At 37.8% G+C, this 21,044-nt stretch overlaps 1 protein-coding gene and 1 pseudogene across 1 annotated transcript; both read left to right on the forward strand.

Moving 5' to 3' along the window:
* The first annotated feature begins 363 nt into the window (after positions 1-363).
* Positions 364-1,429, forward strand: LOC115988982 (annotated as a pseudogene).
* Positions 1,430-11,788: 10,359 nt separating this feature from the next.
* On the forward strand, positions 11,789-19,420 carry LOC115992709 (pectinesterase-like). Its single transcript, XM_031116934.1, has 3 exons — positions 11,789-12,576; positions 12,746-13,190; positions 18,435-19,420. The coding sequence occupies exons 1-3, from the start codon at positions 11,947-11,949 to the stop codon at positions 19,124-19,126; spliced, it is 1,767 nt and encodes a 588-aa protein (XP_030972794.1). The 5' UTR covers positions 11,789-11,946; the 3' UTR covers positions 19,127-19,420.
* The last annotated feature ends 1,624 nt before the right edge of the window (positions 19,421-21,044 follow it).

Raw genomic sequence — 21,044 nt, forward strand, 5'->3', positions numbered from 1 at the left:
AAGACAAAAATCACTGTTTATAAACAGTATATATACTGTTCACATACTATATATGCACCGTTTATGTATTTAAAAACATTAAAAATAAAATAGGTTATATGGTACTATTTGTATATTTAAAAATTATTTTACTATAATGTTTTCAGTTTTTAATTTTAATTTTAAAAATAAGTTGTATCCAAACTAATAAAAAGACACACCCACCCATATAAAAAGGACACCCACCCCATCCAACCCTCCCATTCCTTCTCTTTTTCAATCACACTCTTTTTTAGCAAAAGAATACACACATCCTCAGCAACAAAAACTAAAAGAGATACTCTCATACTGCTCTCGATAAACAAAAGAAGCTTATGTCATCGATCGAAATGGACTCATCAGTCAAGTCCTTCAAGGGCTATGGCAAGGAAGATGAGACTGAAGAGCAAGCATTCAAGAAAAAGACACGCAAGCGTTTGATCATCTTCATCATCTCTTGCATTGTCCTATTAAACCATTATACACAAACAAAACAGTTCGTCATCCTCATCTAACTCAGTCCAAGCAACCGAAGTAACCCCAGCAGCTTCACTCAAAGCCGTGTGCAGTGTGACTCAGTACCCAAACTCGTGCTTCTCTAGCATCTCATCCTTAGAAACCGCAAACACCACCGACCCAAAAGTCCTTTTCAAGCTCTCTTTAGTCTTTACACGTAGCCATCAACAAGCTCTCCAACGACATACCCTCCAAGCTCACTGCTATCACCAATGACCCCAAAGTGAAAGCGGCTCTAACCGTTTGCGAAGGCCTTTTCGAAGACGCGGTGGATGGACTCAATGACTCTATATCTTCCATGGAAGTTGGATCAGATGATAAGCTGTTGTCCTCGGCTAAAATCAATGATATAAAGACATGGCTAAGCACTACAATCATTGACCAAGAGACATGCTTGGACTCTCTCCAAGACCTCAATTCCACGGTTGTTGATTATATGAAGATAGCCACGAAAAACTCAACTGAGTTTACAAGCAATAGTTTAGCCATTGTTGCAAAGATACTGGGCTTACTTGCTGACTTTAACCTTCCCATCCACCGTCGGCTACTTGGGTTCAAAGAATCTGAAGGTTCAGATGAATTTCCCACTTGGGTTAGCCACATAGACCGTAGGCTACTCCAGGAGATTAACGTGACTGCTCATGTGACTGTGGCTAAGGATGGAATTGGGGACTATACGAGTATCAGCAAGGCAGTGGATGTTGTTCCTTAAAAGAGTGAAACGAGGTTTGTAATATATGTGAAGGAAGGGAAGTATGTGGAGAATGTAGTAATGGACAAGAGCAAGTGGAATGTGTTGATGTATGGGGATGGTAAGGACAAGACCATTGTCTCCGGCAGCTTGAACTTCGTGGACGGTACTCCAACCTTATATGGTATGGTAGACTATAATTAACAGTAAATTAATTATTTTCATCGTAAAGCCATCGCTTTTTCTATTATTTCTACTACTATGTCCAATTGCGGTAAATTACGGGGTGGAAGAATGTTTGTACAGTTGATGACAATTGATGTTGTCCCCTGAGCTGAGCAAGAGCAGCCTGGCACTATGACTGTAAGTCTATAAATATCACCACTCACACTTAGCCGACAACACTCACATATATGCTAGTTTTTTTTCTGAAACCCTTTGTTGATTTACCCACCAACAAATTAAAATGACCCACCTGAAGGAATTCTTGGCCACAAAATTTGAATCCACTACCAAATACATTTCCATCTCCAAGAAAAAGAAGAAGCTGTTCTTGGCTCTTTTTGCCACTCTCTGTTGGTTGTTGCTGCAATTATTGGCATTGTTGCCGGAGTTACCAAGTCCCACAACAACAGCTCCCATAATGAGATCTCAGCTGCTGCCCATGCCATACTCAAAAACTCACGTAGCAGCACATTGTACCCTGATTTATGTTACTCAGCTATTGCCACTGTTCCTGGAGCCACCGCTCAATTGGCCAGCAAAAAGGATGTCATAGAAAAGTCCCTGAACCTCACAACCCAAGCTGTCGAACAAAACTTCAAAGCCATTAAGAAGCTCAAAAAAACAAAGCATCTCACCAAGCGTGAAAAGGTTGATCTCAATGATTGCCTTGAGACCATTGATGAAACCTTAGATGAGCTTCGCGATGCTGTGAAAGATCTCCACTTGTACCCAACAAAGAAATCTTTGTCCCAACATGCTGATGACCTCAAAACCTTAATAAGCTCAGCAATTACCAACCAAGAAACTTGCCTAGACGGCTTCTCTCACGATGATGCTGATAAACACATCCGCCAGGCCTTGCTAGCTGGGCAGGTATCTATAAATTTACTAATTCTCTCTAAAGTTTTTTATAACTTTTTTAATATGAGATCAAATGTAAATAATATTCAAACTCAAAATTATCTCTTGATATCATGTTTTTTTATATAGAAAATTTAATTCATTCGGAAATGATGAATTTAATCATTTAACTGTTACGGTGACAGATGCATGTGGAGCATATGTGTAGTAATGCGTAGGCCATGATCAAAAACATGACCGATACTGATATAGCCATTCAGAGAATGAAAATGCAGAATCGGAAACTGAAGGAGGAGGATGATAGTGTGGATGAATCATGAATGTATTAAGTGGCCAGAGTGGTTGTCAGCTGGGGATAGGAGGCTTTTACAGTCATCTTCTTTGACACCGAATGTGGTGGTTGCTGCTGATGGCAGTGTGGATGAAAGTATAGAACTATTCCCTCTGTCCCACTTTGTTTGTCCTATTTGAAAAGTCAAATTTTTTAAGGGAACATCATTTATTGTCTTGTCTACATTTTAAAAATGTATAAATTTTCAAAGTTACCTTTAAATAAATTTATCAAAAATTTGAATTATTAATAAAATAGGGGTATAATAGGAACATTAGTAAATTAATAATTTTTATTTTTAGAAACAGGACAATATTTTGGGACATCCCAAAATAGAATAAAGGACAAATAAAGTAAGACAGAAGGAGTAATTATTATTTGGGTAAAAAGTCAAAACTTTTTTAGTGTACCTCACGCTACCATCATTATCTTATCTTCTCAAAGCATGGTGGGAAAATGTAACAAAGTTTTATCTTTGCTTGTCAGTTGTCGTTGCTCATTATGCGTCAGTCAGTCAGCCAGTTTTTTACTTTTAAAATTTGAACTCTTTGGTTTGGTTTGGTTTCTTTTCTTTTATTTCAGTCAAATGTTGTAACTTCTAGTTAGTATAAAGCTTAGGGAACTGTGTTATTGTGGTGTAAGCAAGGAAAGGAAGAGGATGGAACTTAACACCCGGACCATAGAAGGACAGGTGATGGGATCCACCATCTCCAGATGAATGGTTGTGATCATCTAGTGAACTGTTTGTATATACTATGTTTGTTTGAAGACCCTCGAGAGATGCTGTAGTTCTTCATGAATGCTTTGGATAAAAGGGATTTCCTGGCAAAAGGTAGGAAAAAAAAAAAAAAAAAAAAAAAGACCAAGACAAGGTACTCAACTTTTTTAAGTTCTAAGTACCACAGTGCTTTTTTAATTCATCATATTCCAAGTCAATAGTGCTACGCTGTCGACTCGCTTAGGAACTCGAGTTCATTAAACTCAAGTACTAAAAAAATGTTACATTCCGACATATTTTCAAAATAGTGTTAGTTTGACACAAATTTTATCAAAACGTGATATTTGGCTAATTTTTCCCTTTAATAGCAGTATTTTACTATTTCACATGGTACTGAGTTCATTAGGATAATTAAAGTACTTTTTTTTTTTTTTTTTTTGAGAATGAGATAATAAAAGTACTTGAATAGGGAACATTAAAATCGTGTGAGGTATACCTTTTTTTTAAAATCTTAATATAAGATTGATAGTTTAGTATTACAAGCTCTTATTCAGCACCATTGGGCCTTGTAGCCTAGTGATACTCGGTTCCGTATGTAACTGTTAGCTTGAGAGTTCTATTCCCGCAATTACCCAGCAAAAAAATAAAAAAGAAGCTCTTATTCAGCAACTTGCGACTTTACAAGTGGCCACGACTCACGAGGATGTCAGAGTATATTAAAAATTAAGAGTTATTATAATTTGGAAAATATTAGATTTATATATTATTTTATAATCAATTATGAGTAATTATTATTAGTAAGTAAAAAAGTGATGTAAATAATGAGCTTATTGTTATGATCATAGAAGGACAGGTAATGGGATCCACCATTTCCAGATGAATGGTTGTGATCATCTAGTGAACCGTTTGTATGGGTCCGTCTGGATTAAGCTTATTGTTGCTGAAACTGAAAACTGAAAACTGAAAATTGAAAGCACTGTAGCAAAATAATTTTTAAATGTGTGAATAGTATCGTGAGACCCATTTTTAATATTTTTAATGCGTGAACAGTACATGAACAGTACGTGAACAGTGAACCCATGTGAGGTTACTGTTCAAATGGAGAAAAAAAAAAAAGGCAAACGTGGAACTGAAAACGCAAGAATAAGCACTCCCCAAACGCTCACTGTATATCATGTTTGTTTGAAGACCCTCGAGAGATGCTGTAGTTCTTCATGAATGCTTTGGATAAAAGGGTTTTCCTGGCAAAAGGTGGGAAAAAAAAAAAAAAAAAAGACAAGGTACTCGACTTTTTTAAGCTCGAGTACCTTAAAAAATACTTAAATTTCACAATATAGAGTACCATACTGCTTTTTTAATTGATCAAATTCCAAATCAACAGTGCTATGCTGTCGACTCACTTAGGAACTCGAGTTCATTGAACTCAAGTACTAAAAAAATGCTGCATTCCGACATATTTTCAAAATAGTGCTAGTTTGACACAAATTTTACCAAAACATGATATTTGGCTAATTTTTTCCCTTTAATAACAGTATTTTACTATTTCACATGGTACTGAGTTCATTGGGATAATTAAAGTACTTTTTTTTTTTTTTTTTTGGGAATGAGATAATAAAAGTACTTGAATAGGGAACATTAAAATCGCGTGAGGTATACCTTTTTTTAAAATCTTAATATAAGATTGATAGTTTAGTATTATAAGATCTTATTCAGCACCATCGGGCCTTGTAGCCTAGTGATACTCGGTTCCGTATGTAACTGTTAGCTTGGGAGTTCTATTCCCACAATTACCCAGCAAAAAAATAAAAAGGAAGCTCTTATTCAGCAACTTGTGACTTTACAAGTGGCCACGACTCACGAGGATGTCAGAGTATATTAAAAATTAAGAGTTATTATAATTTGAAAAATATTAGATTTATAAATTATTTTATAGTCAATTGTGAGTAATTATTATTAGTAAGTAAAAAAGTGATGTAAATAACGAGCTTAGATGAGAAACATAAAAGTTACTGTGGGGCCCAAGTGATTTATGGGCCAGGCCCATCTACCTGGGGAGAATCCAAAGGCCCAAGCCGAGGAGGGCTATGGCCCAAACTCGACAAGATAGCCTTTGGATACCGCCGAGGGCAGTTCAGTCCTTGGCAGACCCAAAGTACCCCCAGAAAGAAGGGTAAAAACGGTATAGGACTGAAACTTGGAAGAAAGATCTAAAATATCCAGGGAAAGCTGCTGTTACTGCCATTTAATGCTCTGAACCTGACAAAGCCGCATTCTTTGGCTTTTACAACCACCCCCAACGACTTTGGGTATGGACTGATGGGACAAGTATCAGTCTTGGAAAGGTTGACCCTATACGTGGATGAAGGATAGTGGACGCAGGCGAGTATAAAAGGAAAAATAAGGAACCTAGAGAGGGGGTTGCGAAAAATGGCCAAAAACCAGAGCCTCCCAGCCCACCTCCAAGAGAAAGACTCCAGGGGTGAAGGAAAACTTAACCTTGTACGAACACCACGAAAAACCCACCGCCTGTTGATCAAGGCCTAGCCTTCCAAACCCACGCTCTACAAATGATATTGTTAGGGCCTTTTCACGTGCGAACCCGACACTGTTACGGTCCGCCACGAATCGTGTCCTTACAATTGGCGCCGTCTGTGGGAAAGGCTTGTGTGTTGGCATAGGTGGTAGGTCGAAATAGTTCCTTTTTTATTTCTAACAATTGGTTATAGAGTTTCAGCGTAAAGTTCCGTTAGGGGCTATGCTTCTTGATTAGGGGCTACGTTTGTCAGCGTTAATCGCGCGAATAATTCTAGGGGCTTGGCCGAGGAGCTAACTCCCGTAAAACCAAGTTCCAGTGCCAAAGAAAACTAGGTTTTGGACAGAACCAGGGCATTGCATGGTCCACGGACTCAAGCCTATGGGGAAACCAACTACCTGGATGAGGAAAACTAGGTTTTGGACAGAACCAAGACATTGCATGGTCCACGGACTCAAGCCATGGTCCACGGACTCAAGCCTATGGGGAAACCAACTACCTGGATAAGGAAAACTAGGTTTTGGACAGAACCAAGGCATTGCATGGTCCACGGACTCAAGCCTATGGGGAAACCAACTACTGGATGAGGAAAACTAGGTTTTGGACAGAACCAAGGCATTGCATAGTCCTCGGACTCAAGCCTATGGGGAAACCAACTACCTGGATGAGGAAAACTAGGTTTTGGACAGAACCAAGGCATTGCATAGTCCACGGACTCAAGCCTATGGGGAAACCAACTACCTGGATGAGGAAAACTAGGTTTTGGACAGAACCAAGGCATTGCATGGTCCTCGGACTCAAGCCTATGGGGAAACCAACTACCTGGATGAGGAAACAGAACCAAGGCATTGCATAGTTTATGGAAACCAACTACTGGATGAGGAAAACTAGGTTTTGGACAGAACCAAGGCATTGCATGGTCCTCGGACTCAAGCCTATGGGGAAACCAACTACCTGGATGAGGAAAACTAGGTTTTGGACAGAACCAAGGCATTGCATAGTCCTCGGACCCAAGCCTATGGGGAAACCAACTACCTGGATGAAGAAAAACTAGGTTTTGGACAGAACCAAGGCATTGCATAGTCCTCGGACTCAAGCCTATGGGGAAACCAACTACCTGGATGAGGAAAACTAGGTTTTGGACAGAACCAGGGCATTGCATGGTCCTCGGACTCAAACCTATGGGGAAACCAACTACTTGGATAAGGAACCAACTATTTAAAAAAAAAAAAAAAAAAAAAAAAAAAAAAAAAACTATGGCACATAAACCTCAAAATCCATCCGAAGAGAACTCCGCGTTAACAGATGGGTTAATACCTTGATTGCGCGGATTCCTCGGTCTACCCTCGGATCCCCAGTATCAAAGGGGTTGATGCGATACGGTGCAACATATTACCCAAAAGCACAACCAAAGTCCCTCGCTACTCGGCTACCCTCTCGGACGAATTATTTAGAGTTTATCGTTCTCGGACATCGCTCTAGCTTGCATCGCGCAGCACTCAGCGATTATCCCGGTTAGTTCCAAGAGTTTAATTTATTGAGGATTAACCTTGTTATGCTTGATAATATTTGTAAGTTTAAACTAGTAGGAATCTAGGTTAAGGCATTTTTCTGCCTGGAATATCATTAAGGGCAAGCTTACATTTAATATTCATGCATAAAGTAGTTGTTACGGAGAAGAAAGGTATGTATAGAGAAATAGACACATATTTTATTAAGACAAAGGAACAGTACAGTGTACAATGAAAAGCTGAAACAAAGCTTACATTGAAGCTAACTACGTAAGTAACGAAAAATATAAGAGAGTGAAGATAAAGCCGAGGAGGTAGCACAGAGGAGAAGTTGGCTACTGCCTCGAGACCTTATTCCTCCTCAATGCTTTTGCACGCCCATAACTCAGGCAGCAAAAGAACCCGACTTAAGCCTCACATCGCTGAGGGAAAGATGCAGGGAGCCGGAAGCTGAGGAGTCTTCACCAAAAATTTGCCTGCAACAAGGCAGAGGCACTGGGGGCGGAAAATCTTTCTTCTGACACACCAAAAATTTGGCATGAACAGAACCTGCTTCGGATTTTGACTAAAAGAGGGAGAAACACCCTTTCCCCTCTGTCAAACTGGAATATTCTCTTGAATTTGTGCCTCCTTTGCCCGTGCCTCACTATCTGGAGTCTCAGGAGGACACGGCGCCTTTGTGGCGGAGAGAGCTCTTTTGCCCCAACTCTCGCTTCGAACATGATGTACTAGGAGAGAAGATTGAAGGATTTGTGCGAAAGTAAAGCAACTTTCTCTCCTATTTATTTAAGAGATAAGGTGGAGGCATTTAACTCACGCGGCGTCCCAAGGAACGCTACAAACAAAATGTCTCTGGCTCGATTTCCAACGTCGTCTGCAACCCTGAGGCTAAAGGAGTCTCAAGAAGGCGCACCTCGAACATTGGGAAGCCAAAAAGTACCGCGTGATCAAAGACTACGGAAATACCTCTTAATTTGCGGGCCTAGTAAATTCGTGGCCCAGGCCCGTTCAGCATAAGAGCCCAGGGACAGAACCAAGGCCTTGCATGGTCCTTGGACTCAAGCCTATGGGGAAACCAAGTACATAAAAAGATCATAAGTTTTGGACAGAACCAAGGCCTTGCATGGTCCTCGGACTCAAGCCTATGGGAAAACCAAGTACAAAAGATTATAATTATTACAAGTTTTGGACAGAACCAAGGCCTTGTATGGTCCTCGGACCCAAGCCAATGGGGAAACCAAATACTTCGATAAGAAAAGGTTTGAATTTCGTAAGATGGGCTACTTGATAAAAACGTCAGGTCACTTCATCCACGGTTTAAACACCATAAAAGGTTAAGGCCAATAAAGGTGTAAGGAAGGTGGTGGAACGCCCCAGCATTCAGTCGTATAAGAAGGCTGTTCATTTGGTGGGTGATATATCTTCAAATGGTTATTCCTCACACGGCATCAAACCTTCGTTTTTCTCCTCGGCTAGCATGGGGTAAGTATTACTTTTCACTGGTCGTCCTTATTGTGCCAAGCATTTCTATTAAAGTTACGGCGACATCTTTTTATTATCAAGTATTTTGGTCTTAGTCGTCATTGATTTAGATGCTATATTATTGTGCCGAGCAGCGTTTGTAAGTTTAAAAAAAAAAAAGGGCATAGAGACAAAACATGCGAAATAAAATAACAACAATTTTTATTAATACGAAAAATTATTACAACGTACAAAGAGGGGCTCAAATGAGCCTATACAAAATGTGAACTGCCTAAGCAACGATTACATCCGTAGTACAGATAAGTAAACTGTCAGGCGTCATTTACACTCGTCTTCAAAGTCTCTCCAATCTCTGCCTCAATACTGCTCATATTACGATAAGAACCTTCTTTGGGAAAAAATGAAGGAGAAGGAAATAGTAAGGAAGAAATCAATGAAGAAGATGGAGGAGATGAATGAAGAAGATGGAGGACATGAGTAAAGAAGGAGGAGAAGAAGAGAGAAGAGATGAAAAGAAAGAAAAATGAGCAAAAGAGGGAGAAGTGAAAGCACCAGGATGGATCTGGTGCTGGGAAGACTAAGAAAGGGAGACGGAGGATAGCACCAGTGAAGGAAGAGAGGAAGAAGTAGAGACATTTAGTCCCTGCCTCGATCCTGACTCCCAACACACTGGAGCCATACTAGGTATGCTCATAGGAGAGCGGTTGGTACTGATGATGGGTGTTCTCGACTCAGTCACGCCGAAAGTTTGACGTGACAAGTCTCTGCTTCGGATTTTGACTGAAAGAAGGGTGAGATTGATTTTGAGTCTTCGCCATCCCTGTCCCGATCGAGCCATAATGAGCTTTATTGGAACGTGACGTTTATGGGAGGGGTTTGGCTCCTGCATCACTCGTTGTTATGGTAAAGTGTATCACGATTTAGAGTATGAACCAGTGGGTAAAATGAACCCTAGGGGAGGCCAAGTATTTCAAATCTCAGAAGGATGAAAATGGATTCTTTACAAAAAATAATAACCTCTTCCCTTCCTTCTTATACAGAGGGTGGAGCGGGAGACATTTAATAGGTTCAGATCTCCAAAAGAATCTGCAAACACAAACATGCCGGTTCCGTTTCTCCACCCCATCAAAACAAACCGCCGAATTAAAGTAGTCTCGTAAATAGTGGCCATTAAAAGCGCGTTTTGGATACCCAAACGATAAGAACGCATCAAGCGCGAAATCAAAAAACTGTCTCGTAGACCGGTGCATTTCTTGGGCAGATGAAGAGCCGCCAGCATTATTAATAGGCCGAATTGATTGGGCCGTAGGAAGAGGTTCGGCATCACCAAAACCCCCCTTTCCAACCAAGAGGTTGGACAGCCAGGTTTTGAGGGACTATTGTGGGGCCCAAATGATTTATGGGCCAGGCCCATCTACCCGGGGAGAATCCAAAGGCCCAAACTGAGGAGGGCTATGGCCCAAACTCGACAAGATAGCCTTTGGATACCGCCGAGGGCAGTTCAGTCCTCGGCAGACCTAAAGTACCCCCAGAAAGAAGGGTAAAAACGGTATAGGACTGAAACTTGGAAGAAAGATCTAAAATATCCAGGGAAAGCTGCTGTTACTGCCATTTAATGCTCTGAACCTGACAGAGCCGCATTCTTTGGCTTTTACAACCACCCCCAACGACTTTGGGTATGGACTGATGGGACAAGTATCAGCCTTGGAAAAGTTGACCCTATACGTGGATGAAGGATAGTGGACGCAGACGAGTATAAAAGGAAAAATAAGGAACCTAGAGAGGGGGTTGGGAAAAATGGCCAAAAACCAGAGCCTCCCAGCCCACCTCCAGGAGAAAGACTCCAGGGGTGAAGGAAAACTTAACCTTGTACGAACACCACGAAAAACCTACCGCTTGTCGATCAAGGCCTAGCCTTCCAAACCCACGCTCTACAAATGATATTGTTAGGGCCTTTTCACGTGCGAACCCGACACTGTTACGGTCCGCCACGAATCGTGTCCTTACAGTTACATTCTAATAACAGTACTTTTATAAAGGTCCTTACATATACACCACTATAAATTTCTTTAAAAAACTTTCTCTCTTTTTTTTCGTATGTGTTTAAAATATTTAATATTTAAAAAAAAAATTACTCTTATAATTTATAATTAACTTTATTTATTTAATTACGAACAAAAAAAGTTAAATTTATTGCAACATGTGACGTGATCGGTCATATGTGAGAATAATGGTAATTTACAGAATAAGGATAATTGCGTGTAGATAAAAGACAACATATCAGATATCACGTCCCCACATTTTCTCCATTAAAATTTTGCTGAGTTGCAAAGTTTAAGAGCTCGTATGGCAGGGTATTTTAAGCATATTTTTTTAGTATTTTAAATATATTTATATTTTTTTTTATCTATATATATATCAAAAACACCCAAATAATATTATTTAAATTCTTCTACCAAATATTTCTTAAGATTTAAGAAATTAAATAAAGTTTTTTTTAAAATATGAATTTTGCTAATGACAATAATTTTTATTTTTAAAAAAAAAAATTTATCTTAAATTAAAAAAGTATTAACAGATTTTTCAATTTCTAAAAAAATATTTCAAAAAATGAATATCTAAGAGCACATTAATCAGATCATTAAAATATTAATAATAGAAAAAACTAATAATAAAAAAATGGATAGAAAAAAGCGTACGGTAGTAAGGGAGCCCCATGCTTGGCTGCTTTCATGATTTGCTGCATTAAAATAAGTTAAAGGAAAATTGAAAGGACAAAAAAAGCAAAAAAGTAAAAAGTAAAAAAAAAATAAAAAACAAAATTATAGTTCAAAGTAATTCTATGACCAGTAGCGGTAAGAACTGTGGTTTATTACGAGGTGGATGAATTTTTGTACAGTGGATGATAATTGATGTTGTCCCCTGAGCTGAGCATGTGCAGCCTGGCGCTATGACTCTAAGTCTATAAATATCACCACTCACACTCAGCTGACAACACTCGCATATATGCTATTCTTTTTTCTTTAACCCCCCTTTTGATTTACCCACCAACAAATTAAAATGACCCACCTGAAGGAATTCTTGGCCACAAAATTTGAATCCACTGCCAAGCACATTTCCATCTCCAAGAAAAAGAAGAAGCTGATCTTGGCTCTTTTTGCCACTCTGTTGGTTGTTGCTGCAATTATTGGCATTGTCGCCGGAGTTACCAAGTCCCATAACAACAGCTCCCATAATGAGATCTCAGCTGCTGCCCATGCCATACTCAAAAACTCATGTAGCAGCACATTGTACCCTGATTTATGTTACTCAGCTATTGCCACTGTTCCTGGAGCCACCGCTCAATTGGCCAGCAAAAAGGATGTCATAGAAAAGTCCTTGAACCTCACAACCCAAGCTGTCGAACAAAACTTCAAAGCCATTAAAAAGCTCAAAAAAACAAAGCATCTCACCAAGCGTGAAAAGGTTGCTCTCAATGATTGCCTTGAGACCATTGATGAAACCTTAGATGAGCTTCACGATGCTGTGAAAGATCTCCACTTGTACCCAACAAAGAAATCTTTGTCCCAACATGCTGATGACCTCAAAACCTTAATAAGCTCAGCAATTACCAACCAAGAAACTTGCCTAGACGGCTTCTCTCACGATGGTGCTGATAAACACGTCCGCCAGGCCTTGCTAGCTGGGCAGGTATCTATAAATTTACTGATTCTCTCTGAAGTTTTTAACTTTTTAAATATGAGATCAAATATAAATAATATTCAAACTCAAAATAATTTCTTGATATCATTTTTTTTTATATAGAAATTTAACTTATTCGGAAATAATGAATTTAATCATTTAACTGTTACCGTGACAGATGCATGTGGAGCATATGTGTAGTAATGCGTTGGCCATGATCAAGAACATGACTGATACTGATATAGCCATTCAGAGAATGAAAATGCAGAATCGGAAACTGAAGGAGGAGGATGATAGTGTGGATGAAAGTATTAAGTGGCCAGAGTGGTTGTCAGCTGGGGATAGGAGGCTTTTGCAATCTTCTTCTTTGACACCGAATGTGGTGGTTGCTGCTGATGGCAGTGGTGACTACAAGACTGTGTCGGAAGCAGTGGCTGCTGCACCAGATAAAGGTGAAACAAGATACATAATCAAGATCAAAGCTGGTGTGTATAGGGAAAATGTGGAGGTGACAAAGAAGAAGAAGTTCATCATGTTTTTAGGAGATGGGAGATCTAACACCATCATTACGGGTAATAAGAATGTAGTTGATGGAAGCACCACCTTCAAATCTGCCACAGTTGGTAAGTCCATGTTCCTTTTCTTTAGCTTAGCCATATCTCTTATTAATTATACTATAAATTTTAGTTATTATAAATCTGATTTATCATAAATCAGAAATGATAATTTAAATATTCATTTGTTAAAATATCATGCATATTGAGGGGATTATCACATTTTATTAATATCGGGTGGAAATTATTTATAAAAAAATTGGTAATTTGTTAAGTTTATTATGCTGACAATGGAGTTGGGTCAGTGCCAGGAAATAAAAGTTCATTAATGCCAGAACAAGGTATAAACTTGGTAGGTTAAATAAACATATCTGTTGGGCTGACCAAAGTAAAACTACTGTCAGAATAGATAAACAATATATGTATGCACTTTTTCCCAAAAAAAAAAATGTATTCGTATATCTTGTGCTTTGAAGATAAACTAAAAGATGCCTTTAATTAATATGTCCTAGCACTAGTAGTTAGTTAATATAGGCTCGATCCCTTAATTAATTAGATCTGGAGTTGGAGTAGTGTTTACAATTCCAACAACGACAAAAAACGTTTAGTTAGATCAAGTGCTCAAAGCCTACCGCTAGCTGTTCTCCTCTATATATGCTTGTGTTTAGTACAGAGAATCGCAGGTTGCGGAGACCCACCCAAACCAATCAAGTAGACAAAGGGAAGTGGATGAGGATTGAGATATATATAGTATGATTCTGATTCTAGCTACTTTATAGACTTTTCCGTGATGGATGATTAATTCTCATTTGGAAATTTGAGACCACATATGTATAAACTCATTACCATGCATATGATTATTATAATAAAGTTAGTCATTTTTTCAAACTGGATTATGTTTAATGTCAACATGTAACAAAATCAAGGGAATAGTCAACTTATAGATGTTGGGACCTACCGAGTCATGTCCTCTCGTTCTTTACCACATTAATTGCGGAACATAATACAATAATTTGCACGGTAAAAGAAAAGTCACATGGTCATAGTCATAGATGATGCATCTCTGTCGTAGTATGAAACAAACGAAAAAGTATGTAGCACGAAAAAAAAGAAAAAGAAAAAGTATGTAGCACGAGAAAACAAACAAACAAAAACACTCAATTCATTTACTTACTAATATTAATAATAAATTTATTAATGCCTCTGAAGAATTTACTTCAACTCAACTTTATACTTTATAATATACGATTCAAAATAAACGAATCTTGCTGAAGTATACTACTATTATTATCTCTTCTATTCATCATATATATGATAAATACAAAAAGTTTGGTTTCCAGCTGGACATTAGTGATTGGTCTTTTTCACATTTTATTATTATTAGGTACGCATTTCATAAAAAAAATTATTATTTGGCACATACATACATACACTTTGATTTTTCGTACTACTTCACGTGTCCTTAAATTTTGTTCCCTTCCACAGTTCCAAAACTAAAAAGTAGGATGCTTCCTTCCTGGATGTTTCCTTCAATTATTAGTTTTTACCTTTTATCATTTTTTTTTTTTTTGGCCATATATTCCTTTTACTACGGTGTACGTAAGTATTTGTTTTCTTCAATTTTTAAAGTTACGAGCTAGCAAATGGCATGTTTGACATGATTTGAGAAATCTTCATCGTTTTCACATTTCTAGGAATCCTAGTCCTAATTGTAATGAATAATTTAGAAAGTGAGAAATTGACCTGTGGCAACAATTAGCAGCATGAGTGCAGTGGACAGAGTGATCTAGACCCTACTTTCTACGCCTGCACCACACAAATTTACAGATCTTAAATTCTTCATATTATGCTCAAAATTTAATGCTCACAAAATAAATACAATTTCTATTGTATGCAATTTTATTAAATATACAAGCTTGGATTAAAAATATATATATGAACTCACTTAGGTTGCGTTGGGATTGGGTGTTTTCTGCCCAATCCTGCGTTTGTGTTTTTCCAAAACTTTTTTTTTTCACGCGTTTTGGAGCGTTTTGAGTGTTGCGGCTACTGTTCATGCACTGTTCAATGAACAGTAGCCGCAAACTTTGACTTTTCAAATTTTTTTGGACCAATCACAGCACATCGTGTATTGTTCACGGACCCACAAATTTCACTTTTCAGTAACTTTTTCGTTAAAAATGGGTCCCACGATACTATTCACACATTTAAAAATTATTTCGCTACAGTGTTTTTCAGTTTTCAGTTTCAGTTTTCAGTTTTCAGCTGTATCCAAACGGACCCTTAGTTGTGCTAAAGACTACTATCATTTTGAGATTAGGAAAGTAGTAGCCGTTTTTTTTTTTTTTTTTTTTTTTTTTTTTTTTTTTCTCTATAAATCCCATAAAAATTCTTTTAAAACTATGTATCCGGAGACACAGAGAGAGAGCTGACATGGGCTGCCTCTCTTGGGAGTGGAGCCTGGAGTGGATTTCAGGGAGGAAAATAAGAGAATGAGACGAGGGATTTCAGGGAAGAACATGTAAGAGCAATACTGAGCAGGTAATCCCTCTTTGCTCCATCATTGCCCAAAAACACACACATCCCATGATTTGAATTCAAGAACCCAACAAACTCCCTAACCCCAAAATTTAAAATTACCAAAACCCCACATGGAAATTCCATACCCCAACAATATAAATAATATCAAAAATTCACATTTTAATTCAAAACCCGTTACAAGATTCACCGTAAACTCATACTCCATCAAGAATTACCCAAAAACACATGCACCCCAAACTTCAAATTCAAGAACCCAACAAACTCTCTAACCCCAAAATTCAAAATCAGCAAAACCCCACATTCAAATTCAAAAAATCACATCCACATTTCCAAACACCAAATCGAGGAAAAAAAAAAAAAAAACCATTACATAGATTCAAAATTGAAATTTTAAAGAAAACCCATTACAGAAAACCTTGAAATGAACATACCCTTGAGTCCGCAAAAGGCATCTCTGTTGTACAATGGCACATATGGACAACAAGGACAACAAGCTTGCCCTTCTGATCCGTACGGGCTGGGGTTTCCTTAGTCCATCGAGAGCGAAATTGACCTCGTCGACGTGCTCCATCATCTCTCCAAACTCCTGAGCCTCCATCAACCGGATGTGAGCCGATCTGGTCCTGATATGATAGAGAGAAAAGAGAGAGAGAAGAGATACAGAGAGAGTTCCAGAACCTTTCGCCTCTCTCCCTTTAATTGCCGTTTAGCCCTCCACAAACGGACAAAAAAGAAGGATTCACAAAACCAAAAGTGGTACTGTAGAGGCATTGCCTCTTTTTATATAGTTAATAGATTTTCGATGTCCTAGCCTCGTAGGAAACCTCCATAGCCATAAAGGTCCTACCTGGGATGCACGGACGCGGCATTCAACCCAGCGCACCTGCGTCCGACGCGGCGGGACGCGGCGATGCGGGAGGGACGCCGCAGACCGCGCGTTCGTGCCGCGTCGTGCCACGTGGCTGCTCTCGAATCGGGCCGACGCGGTTGAAATCGGCGCCGACGCAGCCAAAATCGGGCCGACTCGGTCCGTATCGGCTGAAACGGCCGAGTCAGGCCAAAATTCAAAAAAAAAAGAAAAAGAAAAAAAAAGGTGCAAAATGCACCGTTTGACTTAACCTAAATACCTAGACCCTCTCAAACCCTCACACTTCGTCCAAAACTCCCAAACTGCCTCTGTCACTCCGTCCCTCATCTCCCTTATTAATTATTATCTACTATTGCTTTTAAATTTGGTATTTGTTTATATAATGTGAAAAAGTATACTTAGCAATATATTAATCATATATTGTAAAAATATTTTTAATAATTTTTTAATCGCCGAGTCCTGCCGCACTCGCACCCACCTTTTTCAAAAATTGCCGAGTCCCGCACCCGAGTCCCGAAACGCACCCGTGCTTCATAGGGTCCTACCCTTTATATATATATATATATATATATATTGAATCCCAAGCCCAATAGATAGGTGGACTGAGGCCCAACAAGATATAAATATATATATATATATATATATGTAGGACCAGATTTGAATCCCCAGCCCAATAGATAGGTGGATTGAGACCCAGAAAGCCCAAAACAATGAATTTGTAGAAAATAGATTGGAAAACTGGGATCTAATGAATCGGATAAACGCAAAAGTAGATTTAGATGACAAGAAGATGTAAATGGACAGGTCAATTATGAAGAAAATCGTCCTTGGCAAAGCCCGAGGAGACCTGTTCTTATATATTTCTTTCAGATTTGATTACAAAGTTAGTTCTTAATACTACAGTAATTTTCCCTTTTTTCTTCAATCTCCTCTTTCAGTGCCCTCCCCTTCTTTTATACTCTCTTCCCCTTTTGTCTTTTTGTTCCACATGCATGCCAGATAGTTGGTGTTGATACTTGTCCCATCAACACCTCCCATAAGTCTCTACATAGTAGCTGTAAGGCTGAAATCTACTGTTCAGGTATCATCTCGACATTAATGCAGCTAGAGAGTTTAACTATGGTGCATTTAATGTAGAGACAACAGCTTTCTCTCTAGATATTTTAGGACTCCTCCCTGTCTGATGCCTCTGCAATATTTATCTGCACCAACAGAACTTCTTGGAACGTTACCTTGGTTGACCGACTACCTCTTCGGACCTTGATTTTGGCTAATCGAAGAGGCATTTATCCTCGAACTATCTTGTTGAGCCATTATGACCAAAATTGACTTCTTTATTTATCAACACAATCTCGTCTGACAAAGATTCCTCCTCTTCAAACAAGCCCTCGTCCTCAGCTTGGGCCACAGGCCCAATATACTAATAGATAATGAACTTCTGGGCCCAATGCCCCTACAATATATATATATATATATAATTTTTCTGGCTTTCACATAGCCATAAATTGTGGATGACGTCTTGACGTTACATTGTGATTGATGCATTATACAAATGGTATTAATAATAAACTAATATTATAATGACTTTGTTTTAATAATAATTTGTCACTTTAAATAGTTGTGAAATTTTGTGTGTTTATATTATAACATTCCTGTTTATTACTTATAAAGGTTTGATTTTCTTCCCATTTTAAATTTCAGCAATTTTATAAGAAAAAAATATGCATGATAAATTATGATCGGTAGAATATAAAATCGAGAACAAAAAGTGGTATGAAGGATTTGTCTTTTGTATCTCCTAAACCAATTAGAGCAATAGGAGGTGTACATTATTGTTATTTTGTGTCAATAACTTAAATTATGGATTGGTAGACATAAATGAATTTTTCCATTTGGTTTTGCAGCCGCGGTTGGAGAACGATTTCTAGCTCGGGACTTAACCTTTGAAAACACAGCAGGTTCCTCAAAGCACCAAGCTGTAGCTCTCCGTGTAGGTTCTGACCTTTCAGCATTTTACCAATGTGACATACTTGCACACCAAGACACCCTTTACGTACACTCCAACCGTCAATTTTACGTGAACTGCCTAATAGCAGGTACTGTTGATTTCATCTTTGGCAATGCTGCAGCTGTGTTCCAAGACTGTGACATCCATGCAAGACGTCCAAATGCAGGCCAAAAGAACATGGTCACAGCCCAAGGTCGAATTGACCCAAATCAAAACACTGGAATTGTAATCCAAAAATGCAGGATTGGATCCACAAATGATTTGAAATCAGTACAAAGTAGCTTCCCAACATATCTTGGTAGACCATGGAAAGCACACTCTAGGACTGTTATCATGCAAACATCTATAAGTGATGTGATTCACCCTGAGGGATGGCACATTTGGGATGGGGAGTTTGCACTCGAAACTTTGTTTTATGGAGAGTATCTCAACACTGGGGATGGTGCTGGAACCTCTAGCAGGGTGAATTGGGGTGGTTTCAAAGTGATTGATAATGCTTCCGATGCTCAATCTTTCACTGCTGGGAGCTTCATTGCTGGAAGTAGTTGGTTAGGTTCAACTGGTTTTCCATTCTCTCTTGGCTTATAAATCTTCCACATACTAGTTAAGACTTGAGCTAGAGTCTAGTGCGGCATTGCTCACTTGGAAATGAAGTTGATTAATAAGAGTTTTTTAAATGAATATTATTGTCATCTTCAGCACAAAAAATTGGGGAGTTTTCATAGAGAAAGTGAATCTCAAAACTTCAACGCAAGTTATGTGTGTAGACTAGTTTCTATTCTCTTTCTATTTTTCTTTTTATTGTAAGACTGGGAGTGGGATGAGATAGAATGTCAGTCTCAATTATTATTAATTGAATGAATTATTTCGACTTACATAAAATTAACTTGCAATCAGGCAAAATATAAAGACGAACAAGTTGCAACTATAAGAGAATGCCCAAAATTTAGGTAAAATTCCTTAAATGCTTAGTTTTCTAGTTAAATTTAGCCTTGTGTATGCATTAATCAATGTAGTGCAAGTAGAATTATCGTATTTAATTAAGTAGGCCTAGTATAACATTTCCTCAAAGATATGTGAATTTCAAAAATCAAAACATATCCTAAGATGTTTGGCTACCTTAACAATGGAGTTTCCAATGATATATATATATATACACACACGCGTATTAATTCATTGGCTGTATCCTGTAAAGCTAAGAGAGGGTCCTTAAAATAAATGTACCACATCATCAGTTATGGTTAGTTCTCGGTCAGTCGCCTCCTACACAACTAATTACCAATTGCTTTGTCCCAATAATTTCTAGAGAAAGCAAACTAAAATTATGTTGAGAAAAAAAAAAATTGCAGATCGGAGGAGTAACAGCTCACAAACACCAATTACTAAAGCTCAATGGGCCAGATAATTATTCCATAAATTGTATTTACCTATCTGGTTAGCAAGCCCAATTAATTTTAGAGGCCATTCTCATTGGGTTATGCATAACCCATTAAAATGCAATACAAATAACACTATTCATAAAAATTGCACAAAAAACACACACATCTGGGGCGCTAAATGCAAAAAAAATTAAAATTAAAAATTGCATGTTGCTAGAGTGCTTATAAAGAGAGCATTCCTATCTAGAAATGCACAAAAGAAAAAGAAAAAAAAGAAGAGGTATTTTGCATTACCAAAAAACTATAATCATTTTACATTATCACTTTAACAACACACTCTACATCCTACTTTTTTATTTAACAATACATTCCATTGAATTTATTGAAATAATATTACTTTAAAGTTAAAGTAGCTGATAAAAGAAAGAAAGTGAGACAATCAAGAAAATGGAGAGAATAAAAGGGGAATAAACAAATTTTACATGTTGCTAGAGTATTCTTACTATAAAGACTAAAAAAAAAAAAAAACTATTCATAGAAATAAAAGTTGGATTTTAAAGTTTAATCACCATCAAATCAACTTAATTGGAAGTAATTATTATAATCCTCTATAATTTCTATTTTGATAGGAACTCAATATATCAGAATATAATAGTTTGAAAACACTTTAATTAAGTAATCTATATAACATATAAAGACACCACTTAACTAAAAATTTAAGCATTTGAATTTGGCTCCACTTATACTATACTAACCACTCACTTTTATTATTAATAATATAATCAATTTGAGACATCACACTCTTCTAAATTTCTAATATATATATATAAAGAAAGAGAGAGAGAGAGAGAGAGATCACTCCATTCTTAAAAAATAAAATAAAATTGTGAGACTTCACTTAAAAGGTGAATACCCCACCCAACAACATGTACAATATTATACGATATATATACTTGCTTCATTCAATTTAATGTATTTTTGTTATTTTTATAATACTCCGGAAGCACCTAATAATTTTCTCTCTTTTTTAAAATATAGACGCTCATCTCCCTCCAATCCTCTCCTAATTCCTCCCAAAGATTGGGGGTATTATTTCTTCCTAATTGTTAGTTAAGTTGTTTGTCTGT

Source organism: Quercus lobata, chromosome 5 (assembly GCF_001633185.2).
Source record: "Quercus lobata isolate SW786 chromosome 5, ValleyOak3.0 Primary Assembly, whole genome shotgun sequence".
In the NCBI taxonomy this organism is placed as follows: Eukaryota; Viridiplantae; Streptophyta; class Magnoliopsida; order Fagales; family Fagaceae; genus Quercus; species Quercus lobata.

What these genes read in the sequence shown, in the direction of transcription:
- LOC115992709 (XM_031116934.1), top strand. Translation starts at nt 11,947, where the DNA reads ATGACCCACCTGAAGGAATTCTTGGCCACAAAATTTGAATCCACTGCC. An exon ending in AGGCCTTGCTAGCTGGGCAG is followed by an intron (nt 12,577 to 12,745) that starts GTATCTATAAAT and finishes TTACCGTGACAG; the next exon opens with ATGCATGTGGAGCATATGTG. An exon ending in CTTCAAATCTGCCACAGTTG is followed by an intron (nt 13,191 to 18,434) that starts GTAAGTCCATGT and finishes TTGGTTTTGCAG; the next exon opens with CCGCGGTTGGAGAACGATTT.